This window comes from Staurois parvus, unplaced genomic scaffold, assembly GCF_062004578.1.
Source record: "Staurois parvus isolate SC_StPar_1 unplaced genomic scaffold, SC_StPar_1.0 ptg000365l, whole genome shotgun sequence".
Taxonomy (NCBI): Eukaryota; Metazoa; Chordata; class Amphibia; order Anura; family Ranidae; genus Staurois; species Staurois parvus.
Window position 1 is genome coordinate 43,099 of NW_028318161.1, and position 14,640 is coordinate 57,738.

At 43.0% G+C, this 14,640-nt stretch overlaps 1 protein-coding gene across 1 annotated transcript in view; it reads right to left on the minus strand.

Annotated features, from left to right (window-relative positions):
- Positions 1-14,640, minus strand: part of LOC149456248 (cullin-4B-like) — a gene marked incomplete at its 3' end in the record, with an annotated part of 76,540 nt that overhangs the window by 39,710 nt on the left and 22,190 nt on the right. The window contains exon 5 of the mRNA XM_089685167.1: positions 11,681-11,749. Coding sequence (XP_089541293.1) covers positions 11,681-11,749 — 69 coding nt within the window. The remainder of the gene's footprint in view (positions 1-11,680; positions 11,750-14,640) is intronic.

Consider the following 14,640-nt stretch of genomic DNA (forward strand, 5'->3'; position numbering starts at 1 on the left):
TCAATTTTTTTCACACAAATAGAGCTTGTGGTGGTATTTAATCATCACTGGGTTTTTTTATTTCATACTAAACAAAAAAAGGCCAAAAATTTTGAAGAAAAAAAAAAAATCATTCTTCATAAATGTAAGCCAAAATGTATACATTTCCTTTCATGAAAATAACTCAAGACAGTGTGTATATCATGCTGGATATCTATACTGATATGGATTGGGTAATGTGTTGGGAACGTATAGATGCCCCTTCATTTGATGGGAATTAAAATTATCAACCTACAGAGGACTGAATTCAAAGACACCTCGAAAATCAAAGTGAAAAAAATGATGCAGCTGGCCGAAATTTAATTGCAGCAACTCAAAATGGTAGTTTGTATGGCCCCCACATGCTTGTATGAATACCTGACAATGTCCGGGCATGCTCCTAAAGAGACGACGGATGGTGTTGTGGGGTATTTCCTCCCAGATTTGGACCAGGGCATCACTGAGCTCCAGGACAGTCTGCAGTGCAACCTGGCGGAGTTGGATGGACCAAAACATGATATCCCAGTGGTGTTTTATTGGATTTAGGTGAGGCAAACGTGGTATCATTTCCTTCATCCTCCAGGAACTGCCTGCATACTCTTGCCACATGAGGCCAGACATTGTTGTGCACCAGGAGGAACCCGGAACCCACTGCACAAGCTTAAGGTCTGACAATGGGTCCAAGGATTTCATCTTGATACCTAATGACAGTCAAAGTACCATTGTCAAGCCTGTAGAGGTCTATGAGTCCCTCCATGGATATGCGTCTCCAGACCATCACCAAAATGGTCATGCTGAATGATGTTACAGGCAGCATAACATTCTCCACAGCTTTTTCAGATCCTTTCATGTCTGTCACATGTGCTCAGGGTGAATCTGCTTTCATCTGTAAAAAGCACAGCCTGCCAGTGGCGGACCTGCCATTTCTGGTGTTCAATAGCAAATGCCGGGCAGTGAGCATAGGGGCCACTAGAGAACATCAGGTCCTGAGGCTACCTTCATGAAGTCAGTTTCTGATTGTTTGGTCAGAGACATTTATGCCAGTGGCCTGCTGGAGGTCATTTTCTAGAGCTCTGGCAGTGCTCATCCTGTTCCTCTTGCACAAAGGAGCAGATACTGGTCCCGCTAATGGGTTAAGCACCTTCTATGGGTCCTGTCCAGCTCTCCTAGAGTAACTGCCTGTCTCCTGGAATCTCTTCCATGCTTCTGAGACTGTGCTGGGGAGACATAGCAAACTTTATGGCAATGGCACATACTGAAGTGCCATCCTGGAGGAGTTGGACTGCCTGTGCAACCTCTGTATGGTCCAGGTATTGCCTCATGCTACCTGTAGTGACATTGACCATAGAGAAATGCAAAACTAGTGAAAAAGAGTCAGAAAATATATGAGTAGGGAAAACAAATGTCAGTGGCCCCCACCTGTAAAACCATTCCTGTTTTGGGGGTCATCTCATTGTTGCCCATCTAGAGCACCTTTTATTAATTCCATTAACACCAAAGCAGCTGAAACTGATTAACAACCTCCTCTGCTGCTTAACTGACCAGATTAATTGACGTGATGCTATACTCTGATTAAAAAGTGTTCCTTATATTAAAAAAAAAATTAAAAAAAAAAAATATATATATATTTTTTTTTTTTTTTTTTATATATATTATATACACACACACACAGTTGTTATAAAAAGTCTACACAACCCTGTTAAAATGTCAGGATTCTGTGATGTAAGAAAAGACAACATTTTTCCACCTTTAATGTGACCTATAAACTGTACAGTTCAATTGAAAAACAAAACTTTTTTTTTTTGGGGGGGAGTAAACAAACCAAAATAATGTGGTTGCATATGTGTGGCACACCCTCTTATAACTGAGGATGTAGCTGTGCTCAGAATGAAGCAATCACAATCAAAATCACGTTAAATAGGAGTCAGTACACACCTGCCATTTAAAGTGCCTCTGATTAACCCCAAATAAAGTTGAGCTGCTCTAGTAGGTTTTTCCTGACATTTTCTTAGTCGCATCCTACAGCAAAAGCCATGTTCCGCAGAGAGTTTCCAAAGCATCAGAGAGATCTCATTGTTAAAAGGTATCAGTCAGGAGAAGGGTACAAAAGAATTTACAGGGCATGAGATATACCATGGAACACAGTGAAGACAGTAATCATCAAAAGGAGAAAATATGGCGCAACAGTGACATTACCAAGGACTGTACATCCCTCCAAAATTGATGAAAAGAAGAAAAGAAAACTGGTCTGTGAGGCTGCCAAGAAGCCTACAGTAACATTAAAGGAGCTGCAGAAATATCTGGAAAGTACTGGCTGTGTGGTACATGTGACAACAATCTCCCATATTCTTCATATGTCTGGGCTATAGGGTAAAGTGGCAAGACAAAAGCCTTTTCTTTTGAAGAAAAACATCCAAGCCCGAATAAATTTTGCAAAAAAACACATCTGGAGTCTCCCAAAAGCATGTGGGAAAATGTGTTATGGTCTGATGAAACCAAGGTTGAACTTTCGATGGGATCCCAGACCTGGATCCCATCGAAAATCTGTGGAGTGATCTGAAGAGGGCTGTGCACAGGAGATGCCCTTGCAATCTGACAGATCGAGTGTTTTTGCAAGGAAGAGTGGGCAAATATTGCCAAGTTAAGATGTGCCATGCTGATAAGACTCATACCCAGAAAGACTGAGTGCTGTAATAAAATAAAAAGGTGCTTCAACAAAGTATTAGTTTAAGGGTGTGCACACTTATGCAACCATATTATTTTAGGTTGTTATTTTTACTTCCCTCCACCTAAAATATTTCAGTTTGTCGTTCAACCGAGTTGTACAGTTTATAGATTACATTAAAAGTGGGAAAAGTTCTGAAATTATTTCTCTGTCTCTTTTTTTACATCACAGAAACCTGACATTTTAACAGGGGTGTGTAGACTAATTTATATTTATATATACACACATACACACACACACACACACACACACACACAGTACAAATACTTCCCAAGAGACCCCTTTGGTTCTGGAGGTTGTAGTTTGTTTTTTGTCACTTTTGTCATTACTTTTTTTTACGAACATACAGTGACCAGAGCAATACAGCGTTATCATAGTAACCCTGTACTACTCTGGGCAGGTGATCAGGATTTCATCTTTTTACACACACACACTTTTTTTTTTTCTGAATGAAAACTATTCAGTTTACACTATCGTGCCTAGCTGTGATTGGCCCTGTCTGTGCCATGTAATCACTGTGACCAATCACAGAGCTCATCACAATAGTGCACAAAGAAAGGCATGAATAACATCCTCCTAGAACAACAGGGCTCACGGGAAGGGGTAAATACACTAACAAATTAAATGTCAAACTCCAGCTCACACTCTAAAGCCAGAGGGATAAAGGTTTTACATGAATAAATAAAATCCAAATCATTGTAAGTACCCCTGTCCGTGGTAAATGGTTTGTATCACGGACTTTGGATGTTTAACTGGAGTCATGGCCATGGCACGCCATTCATTCAGAGCTCAATGCACATGCATCGGTGATGTAACCGGCTGCTACTATAGTAAATATCTCCTAAATGGTGCATGTTTAGGAGATATTTACGGTATCTAAGTGACCATGGTAGGCTTTACTACCATTTTAGGAACAGATAAATCGCAATAGCAGAACCCAGGCTAAGGATTAGCATATCACTTGAACTTGGTTCTGAACCACCCATGTCTCTGATGACAGCTCTCTTGCAGAGTTTCACTCACCAGAAGAATTTACCTTGTGAAAAAGGACGTGTCAGATGCCTGCAATCACCTTCATGCATTGCGGTTCCACTTACTATATTGCTGTGTCCCTCTTCTTTTACACTCCTACTTTTTTCTTTTTTTTTTTTAGAATGCATGAAGGTAAAAAACCTTGAGCCTTTACAAACACTATGTAAACATATGGAAAAAAATTGTTAAACAAATGTGTGCCCCAAGAGCTTTTAACCAGCATTTCAGCCCATTAAGACAGACTTGCCTAGTAAGCAATCCCCTCCAGCGCTGTGGTATCAGCACCCATGCTCCTTGTCTTCCTTCTGGGTTCAGATTCTACAGCTGCTTGCTTTGCCAGGCCAGAATAGCACAAATTCTGTGTATGTGCACAGGGGTGCACCGTGAATATACGTTGAGGTGTGCACGTGCAGCACAGCATACACAAACACTAATGGGCAGAGGCTAGCAGTTATGACAGAATAGACCAATAGGTTCTATTATGTCAAGATCCTACCAGTCAGCCATTTTTAATGTTTAACTATACTTCGGCTTTAATGTCAAAATTCTGATTTAAAGCAGTTGTAAAGGCTCAAGGTTTGTTTTTTACACCTTTGTGCATTTTATGCATGAAGGTTAAAAAACCTTCTGTATGCAGAAGTGCCCCCAGCCCCCTCAATATTTACCTGAGCCCCATCGCAGTCCAGCGATATGCACGACAGCCTCGGCTGTCCCAGGTCTTTGCATCCTCATTGGCTGAAACCATTGCCATTGGCTCCCACTGCTATCAATCACAGCCAGTCAGCCAATGAAAGAGGGGAAGGGCCAAGCCGTGGCTTCGTGTGTTAATGAACACATGGAGCAATGGCTCGGAAAAGAGCCTGCTCGGGTGCCCCCATAGCAAGCTGCTTGCTATGGGGGCACCCGACAGAAAAGAGGATCCAGGCTGCTCTGTGGAAAACCACTGCACACAGCAAGTATGTATAACATTTTTTTCTTTTTTTTTTTTTTTTTTTTAAATAAGAAAGAATGCTTAGTAACGCTTTAAGCTAGCCATATGCAAGTATTTTTTCCCCCTATTCTGCCAACTGCCCCCAGCACTGTCAGAATACACTTATTAGTGGCTGCTGCCGTTCATCAACGCAAGTTTTTCAACTTGTCCATTTGCAGAAGTCAATCCAATCATTGATTCCTTTAAAGAAGCAAACTTAAGAAAAGCTAGCTACAGTTTAAAAAACGAATTCCCTTAGTTGTGAATAGCCACATTATCTGCTTGCCAACCCAAAGCAGTACATTTACTGCAGCAGGTCAGCTCGTACAGGCACAATAACATACCTGTACGTCACAGATTTCTTCCGGGTCCACTCATGCATGTGTGCACGGACCCGGAAGACTGTCATTCGCTGCAGCACAAGCCAATCAGCAGGTCCCCACCAATGATTTATAGCCAGAACCTGCTGATCGGCTCAGGGAATGACAGGAGAGAGCTCTGTGTTGGTAAACACAGAGCTCTCTTAAGACAGTAGCGATGTGTCGTCTTTTTCCCCCTGCAATTGCTTAGTAAAACAGAACACCGTACACACACTAAACATTGTTGTTAGGCACACATTTAACCTCTTGATTGCCCTAGATGATAACCCCTTCCCAACCAGAGTCATTTGTACATTGACAGTGTAGATTATTAGCACTGATCACTGTATTAGGGTCATTGGATTTGTCAGTGGCAGTTAATTCAGTTCCCCCCAGCGTCCGTTTGTCAGATTGACTACTGTACTATTGCATTCCCACTATAAGAAGCTAATCACTGCCATTACTAGTATGAAAAATACAAATTCCAGCATCTATACCATAGTTTGTAAAGCCCTGGCCAAAAGGTTTGAGAACGACAAATATTAATTTTCACAAAGTCTGCTGCTTCAGTGTTTGATCTTTTTGTCAGATGTTACACTGAAGTATAATTACAAGCATTTCATAAGTGTCAAAAGCTTTGACAATTACATTCAATTTATGCAGAGTCAATATTTGCAGTGTTGACCATTCTTTTTCAAGACCTTTGCAATTCGCCCTGGCATGCTGTCAATCAACTTCTGGGCCACATCTTGACTGCATAATCAATGGGTCAAAATTTGTGGGGTTTTGTTTTCGTTCACACGCCTCCTGACCACAAGTTATCATTGGGCTTAAGGTCTGGGGAGTTTCCTGGCCATGGACCCAAATTTGCAAATATTTTTTCTCCAAGCCACTTAGTTATCACTTTTGGCTTATGTCAAGGTGGTCCATCATGCTGAAAAAGGCATTGTTCATCACCAAACTGTTCTTGGATGGTTGGGAGAGGTTGATCTCGGATGATGTTTTTTGTACCATTCTTTAGTCAAGGCTGTGTTCTTAAGCAAAATAGTGAGTAAGCCCACTCCCTTGGCTGAGAAGCAACCCCACACATGAACGGTTTCAGGATGCTTTACTGTTGGCATGACAAAGGACTGATGGTAGCGCTCACCTCCAGGCAAGGTTTTTTCCGGATGCCCCAAACAATCGGAAAGGGGATTTAATCAAAGAAAATTACTTTACCTAGTCCTCAGCAGTCCAATCCCTGTACCTTTTGCAGAATATCAAAGAAGTGGCTTCTCCGCTGCCCTTCTTTACACTAGGCCATCCTCCAAAAGTCTTCGACTCACTGTGCATGCAGATACACTCACACCTGCCTGCTGCCATTCTTGAGCAAGCTCAGCAATGGTGGTGCCCGATCCCATAGCTGAATCAACTTTAGGAGACTGTCGTGCTTGCTGGACTTTCTTGGGCACCCTGAAGCCTTCTTCACAACAATTGAACATCTATCCTTGAAGTTCTTCATGATCCAATAAATGGTTGCTTTAGTGCAATATCCTTACCTGTGAATCCCTTTTTGTGCAAAGCAATAATGGCTGCACATGTTTCCTTGCAGGTAACCATGGTTAACAGAGGAAAAACAAATTATTTCAAGCACCACCCTCCTTTTAAAGCTTCCAGTCTGTTATTCTAACTCAGTCGGCATGACAGAGTGATCTCCACCCTTGTCCTTGTCAACACTGACACCTGTGTTGAGAAAAACACTGACATGTCAGCTAGTCCTTTTGTGGAAGCAGGGTTGTATAGCCCCACCTACAGGAATAGGACACTAGGCAAAAAAAAAAAAAAAAAAAAAAAAAGGACTTGGCACCTCCAATTGGTCTGGAGTCTTCCCTGGATATAAAACCCCCTCTCTGCTATAGGTCTCCAGTCCATCGGAAGCAGTGTCAAAACTAGCAGACACAGCTTTATAGAACTTCGGAAACTGTGCACAGACGAACAGGTTGCCGACTTGCAAACATGAGAAACAGATGCCTGTCGCAACGCCAAGGAGGCACTGACTGCCCTAGTGGAGTGAGCCATAACCAGAAAGGGAGGTTCCTGCCCCTTAACAGCATACACCTGAACAATCGTCTGCCAAATCCAATGAGGAATAGTGGCCGAAGATGCTGCCAGGCACTTCTTTGGACCATCCGTGAGGACGAAGAGAGTTGGACCTTCAAAACGCAGCCGTTACAGAAAAGGTACGCACGGACCACATAAAGGGAATGTAGGGCCACCTCTTTAGGGTGGTTGAAGACACAAGGAGGGAAGAACAATATCCTCAAAAGGAAAATCCAACACCACCTTTGGTAGAAAGGAAGAGGAAGGCCGCAGCACTACCTTGTTCTTGCGCAAAACCATATAAAAAGGAGTCAACTCCGTCCGAGCAGAAGTAATAGTGACAAGGAAGGCAACTTTTTGCGTAAGAGTAAGCAAGGGGATGTCCCAAATGGCCTCAAAATGGAGGCTTCTGAAGAGCGGACAGCACCAAATTCAAATCCCTCGGTGACAAAGGGGAGTGTACAGGTGGGATCACACGACAAACATCCTTAATGAAAATGCAAACCAAAGAATACGCAGCTTAGGGCCACTGAAAGAAAACAGCCAGAGCAGAGACTTGGCCTTTGATCGTACTCCATGTGAGCCTCTGACCCACACCACGTTGGAGGAAGGCCAACATCCGAGCCAGAACGAAGGAGCGAGAATGGAACCACAAAGCTTCACACCAACCAATATAGGCTCTCCAAGTGCGATGATAAATGTTCCGGGAGTGTAGACTAAAAGGCTTTCAACACAGTCGGAATCGCCGAGCCATACAACAACCTGTCCTTCAGAACCTGTCTCTCAATAGCCAAGCCATTAAAGCCAGCAACGGAACAGCATGGTGGAATACCTGCCCTTGAGACAGGTCTTTCCGAAGAGGCAGCCTCCACCACTAATCGCACCATGTCGGTGTACCACGGACGAGGCCAGTCCGATGCAATGAGGATGACTGGGATCACTTCAGCCTTTATCCTGCATAGCAAACAAGGAATCAGTAGGGGGGTTGGGAAGGCGTAGATGAGTGTACCGATCCCACACAGCCACCAGCAAATCCATTGCCTCCAACAGGGGATCCAACGATGGTGTAACGAACCGTGGAACGTTCCAGATGTAGGGACCACTCGCCCTGATCCAGTGTCTGATGGCGGAGATATTCAGCTTGCCAGTTTGATGCCTGGAATGTGTACAGCAGTCAGAGCCAGAACAAACCTCTCTTCCCATTGCAGAATGGGAGATGCCTCCAGCACCGCTGCTGCACTTCTCGTGCCCCCCAGATGATTGACATACACCACCGCAGTGGCATTGTCTGACCAAATCCTAGTCAGCAGACCAGACAGACCATCCATCCAATGTGTCAGCAACAACCTGATCATCCGAAACTCCAGGATATTGATGTCTAAGTGGGCGTCCCGCAGAGTCCAGCAACCCTGAGCAGAGTCCGATCCCAGGACTCCTCCCCAGTCCTACATGCTGACATCGGTCTTGACCACAGTCCAGTGAACGGAGAGGAAGGACTTTACCTTCTGAAGCCGGGGACCTCATTCACCAAAGAAGGGAGGCCCTCGTCAGTTCCAGGTGAATCCGAAGGTCCAAGGAGGCGGACGCCCTGTTCCATTTTGACAGGATTTCCTTCTGCAGTGTTCTTGTATGAAACTAGGCATACGGAACAGCTTCGAAGGTAGCCACCATCAAGCCTAACAGCCGCATGCAAAAAAGCAGAGGGCTGCCTGCAAGCCAAGAGTTGCCGAACCGCCGACTGGAGCTTCAAAGATTTCTCTGATGGAAGGAACACCATGGCCTGCTCCGAATTGAGAATAAGCCTCAGGTACTCAAGGCACCTGGGTGGAGTCAACACCGACTTACTGAGGTTCAGGATCCACCTTAAGTCCTGTAGAGGGCACATGGTGACCTCCACACTGTCTAGTAACGAGGAGCGGAGTCTCTGCAATTCGCCGTTGTCACAATAAGGCCAGGACCGGGGCTAGGACCTTGGTAAACACCCGGGATGTGGAGGCCAGATTAAAAAGGCAACACCATGAATTGATATTGTGCGTCCCTGATGGCAAAGCGTAGAAAGCGCTGATGCCCCTCGCAAATGGGGATGTACAGGTAAGCATCCTTAAAGTCCAAGGAGGCCAGGAAATCTCCCTGGTGGAGGGAAGCCACCATGGAGCAAATGGATTCCATCTTGAACATGTGAACCCGCATGAAGACATTCCAGGCCTTGAGGTCCAGAATCGGGCAAACCCCGTCCTCCTCGGGAACTGTGAACAGATTGGAGTAAAAACCTCGAAAGCGCTCCAAATCGAGTACTGGGACAACCACTCCACAGAGCAGCGGTTCCTGCACAGTCCCGTAGAGGGCTTGCAGGAGCTCTGGTGAAAGCCACAGATAGGAGGGGGAAAACAAAATAAAAAAAAAATCTATCCAGGAGAAGGGAATAAAACTATTTTGTATCCTGAAAGAATGATCTCGTGGACCCACTTGTCATGAATGAGAGGTCCACTGGCCCAGAAATCTGCAAAGTCACCCCTCCACTCTGGAAGCAGGTAGGGGTAAACCTTCTTGCAGATGGAGACTTATCTGCGGGCTTCTAGGGCCAGGGACACTTGATGGCACCTGCGGGGGGCCTTGAAGGGGCTGGAGCTCTTGGATGCAGAGCCGGAGGGACAAATAAAAATGCATTTATGTGCCATGAATGCTGGCCCCAACTTCCGACGAGGTTCCTTCCCATTCTTGGCCTGAGGGAGGACGGTACTCTTGCCCCAAGTAAAGTTCTTTATGTCATCCAGGGTAGAGCCAAAAAGATGGTCGCCCCGAAAGGGCAGGTCCTCCAGAGCTTTCTTAAGGATGGATAGTTTGGAGAAAAGTGGAGCTGCATCAAGGGCGGCATCACAAATGTACCCTAAAGCCCTGGACCAACACGGTGACGGGATCTGAATCATCCGAAGACAAGGGCGATGGCAGGGGGGCACTTCTTGCTCACCTTGCGGCCAACTGCCACCTAAACACAGGACACGAACGTCTTTAGGACGGCTGGCAATGCGTCTAGGGGAACTGAGGGACCAAGAACCTCCAGAGGGGGCCCTGGAGGTACAGCATAGGCTTCCATGAGAACATTGCCCCGCAGCTAGACACCGCCGCAAGAGGTCATCTGGACCCTCCTAGTCGGGAGAGGGGAGAGAGAGACCCCCAGGGAGGACTCACCACCACCTCCAGGAACTGCCAAGGTACCCACGGGAGGCTGTTGGCCAGAAACCTCCAAGAAAATGGCCACTGCGGCTACAATAACATGGCCGCCGGCCATCCAAGCCACATGAAGCCCACCACCATTCTTCTCCCCCCCACTGCAGGACAATGCCCCCTCTAGCCCCAGAACACAGGAGGAGAGATTTAGTTCGCACTACCAGGTTCCAGTCTGGAATATGGTTCCCAGCCTAAGCCCAAGCCTCCACTGTGGCATCCCTGCTGTCGGCCAGGGGTACACTGTAACACAGACTACAGGCGCCCAGTGACATACATGCGTCCCCACGAGGCGTTAAACTCACTGGCCACCCCAGTCAATAGGGCACAGTGGTGGCCGAGCAAGCGTGGAGCTGGCAGTCTGTACGCGCTAGTTGGTCAGACAGGGGTGACCACTGGATCTAGGTTATCCAACCCATTGCCCAGCCCAACTGTTGATAGAAGATATCTGCAGAAACACAAAAATCCAGGAAAAATAAAAAAAAAAAAAAAAATTAAAAAAAGGAAAGGTTGTGGAATCACAAGTCCCAGAAAAAAACTTCACGTCCATACTCCTGAGACTCTAGGCAGAAAGACAGGAGACCTATAGCAGAGAGGGGTGCTTACATCCCGAGAGGACTGCCCATAGGAGGTGCCAAGTCTATTTTTCTGCCTAGTGTCCTGATCCTACTCCGTTAGTGTTAAAGAGGAAGACACTGTGTCTGTCAGTGAACGTAAGAGAAACGTTTTATTTGGAATTAAGTTCATTTTCATGGCAAAGAGGAACAGTTAATTGCAATTCATCTAATCACTCTTCATAACATTCTGGTGAATATGCAAACTGCCATCATAAAAAACTAAGGTAGCAGACTTTGTGAAAATTAATATTTGTGTCAGTCTTAATATTTTTGGCCAAAGCTGTAGATACTAACTTTCATGCAAACCAATTAATATACACTTACTGGGATTTCTTTTATCAAAGACACGTAGAATACATTTAGGCCAAAAATGTATGAAGAAATTATATATTTTTTTACTGGATATATTTTATAGCAGAAATTAAAAAATATTGATATTTATTTTTAAATATTGCATCTGTTTTTGTTTATATCGCAAACATGTTTTTTAAAAAAACCAGCGGTGATCAAATGCCATTAAAAGAAATGCTCTATTTGTGTGAAAAAAATGAAATAACTTTCGTATGCGTACAGCACTGCATGACCGCATTAAAGGTACAACAATGCTCTCCTTTTACCAAATATGCAAAAAAAGGGAGGATGAAAAATAACCTACCATTTGTCTGCAATGATCCTGCCAGCACTTATCTATTTTCTTTAGGAAAAGAACACTATCCAATGAATCTGTAAAGAATGTATTAAGGGAACACAAACGAACAAAATAGATTGCAATTTAAGAACGCCAGCAGAAACTAAATCAACTTCAAGATGTAAAATACTTTTTTTTTTTTTTTTTTTTTTAAATAGCGAGAGAAAAAAAAAAAAAAAAATCTGCTGCATACTTAAAGGAGTGTCAAATGCTAGCAGTAGGAATAATAATACAGTGACAAGATGATTTTAACCACTCCGCCTCTCACACCTGTTCACCCCCAAGGACCTGAGCAATTTTTACATTTCTGCTATGGACCTGTTTATTCAGTGATAACTCTGTCAATACTTAAGATAAAAACATAATACATATATTGCTTTTTTTAAAAGGGCAAGGCTTTCTTTATGTGGGGTTTCTTGAAAACAATGACTTTTTCTCGCAATCCTTAAACAACTGTTAGTTTAAATAATAAACAGTGTTGTTGCATATAACAAGTGCACATTTTATTCTGTAATTTGGCCTGTTTAAAATTACACAAAGTTGTTTACAAATTAAGTAAAGTGGGGTGGTTTTTTTTCCCCATTTTCGTTTTTTTAATGTGAAATTTGTAAATATAGGTTAACCGCTTCCTGACTGCCCTATAGCAGAAATACTGTGTGATTTATATGAATATATGTGATTTTGCATTTCTGAGTAGGAGGCGCGCACACTACCCATGTCGCCATTCGCGGCCGTCAATCACTGGGTCCCGGCCGGTGGTTACTCGCCGGCACCCGGGGATTGCAGAGGATCTCAGACGGGGAGGATAACCGTTTGTAAACAAGACAGTTCTCCCTTTTGGCTCGTGCACACTGCTTTGGATGGCTGTGCACAGCACAACCATGCAAAGCAGCGTGATTACAGTGAAGCACAAACGCAGGACATAGCGAAACAGCACAAAGTTAACCCTTTGATCGCCCCTCATGTTAACCCCTTCCTGCCCAGTGCCATTAGTACAGTGTCAGTGCAGTGATACCAAGTCAGCTCCTCCCAGTGTCAGAATGTCCACCGCAGTCCCGCTATAAGTCGCTGATCGCCGCCATTACTATTAAATATATATATATATATATATATATATATATATATATATATATATATATCCATTCAGTCGTATCCAACCCTTGGCGATTGCATGGGTCGTCACTCGTAAACGCCTTTTTCCATGAATTCTCTTAGCAATTATTTTAGAGGGTAGGTTGCCAGGTCTTATATATATATATATATATATATATATATATATATAATGTCAGTATATATACCACCATTTGTAAACGTTATAACTTTCACATAAACCAATTACTTTAGACGTGTTGGGATTTTTTTTTTTTTTTTTTTTTTTTTTAGCACAGACATGTAGCAGAAAACATTTTGGATTAAATTTGACGAAATTTGATTTTTTTTTTTAATGGACATGTTTAACCACTTGCCCTCCGGAGGCTTTACCCTCCTTCCTGAACAGGCCATTTTTGCATGACGGCACTGCATTACTTTGACTGACAATTGTGAATTTGTGCAACGCTGCACCCAAATGAAATTTACATCTTTTTTTTCCCACAAATTGAGCTCTTATGGTAGTATTTGATCGCCTGTGCATTTTTTATTTTTTGCACTATAAATGAAAAAAAAAAAGACCAACAATTTTGAGAAAAAAAAACTATTTTTGACTTTTTGCTATTAACCATTAGCCGCCCGGCCAATGGCCGTTTGGCGGCTTCAGATGTGCTTCTCCACTCCGGGTGCACGCCATTTGGCGTGCTCCCGCACATGCGCAGTTTGCGCTAATGCAGAGCGGCGCAGCAGTGCGATCTGTCACCGGCCGTGCACCTGGGACACGGCCAATGACAGATCCGAGTACCGGCTCCCGTTGCTGGTACCATGTGACCTGCTGTGACCAATCACAGCAGGTCACATGACAGTTGTATACAATGGATGGCTTCATTCATGATGCCATCCATTGTATACTAGTGCCTAGCTGTGAATGGTCACAGCTAATCACATGCACATGTCATGTGATTAGCTGTGACCAAATCACAGCTAAGCACAAAAAAAAAAAAAAAGCTGAATGAATCGATTTCATTTAGTCAAATGCTTGCTTATAGCAAAGTCATTCTTTGCTATAAGCAAATTGTGTAAAAAAAAAAAATACTGATCACTTCCCCAAAGTAGTACAATGTTACTATGGTAACAATGTACTACTTTGGTCATAGTAAAATATGAAAAAAAATCTTAAAAAAAATAAAAAAAAAATGTAATAAAAAATTAAATAGAATAAAAAAATAAAAAAAAAATTTAAAAAAAATATATATATATTTTTTTTTTTCATACTGTCACCAGTCAGTGTCCCTGTTCACCGCCATGCCAGTTATATGATGACACTGTACTGCACTGGTGACAGTATGTAAAAAAAAAAAAAAATAGTGAAAATAATGTTTTTAATTTTTTCATTTTCCGAAAAATTATGACAAAAAAATACAACTTCAAAAAACTCGCCATGCCTCTTATGAAGTACGTCGGACTGTCTACTCTGCAAAAAGGGGTCATTTGGGGATATCTGTACTATTCTGACATTCTTGGACCTCAAGAAATTAGATTGGCCGTCAGTACTTCAGGATTGATCAATATTCAGATCTATACCATAGTTTGTGAACTCTATAACTTTCCTACAAACTAAAAAATACATCCTAATTTGGGTTATTTTCACCAAAGACATGTAGCAGAATACATCTCGGCCTAAGTTTATGAAGAACAATTATTTATTTGTAAACTTTTATAACAGAAACAAAGAAAAATGTGTTGTTTTTTTTTTAATTTTTGGTTTTTTTGTTAATTTAGCAAAAAATAAAAACCCCAGTGGTGATTAAATACCACCAAAAGAAAGCTCTAGTTGT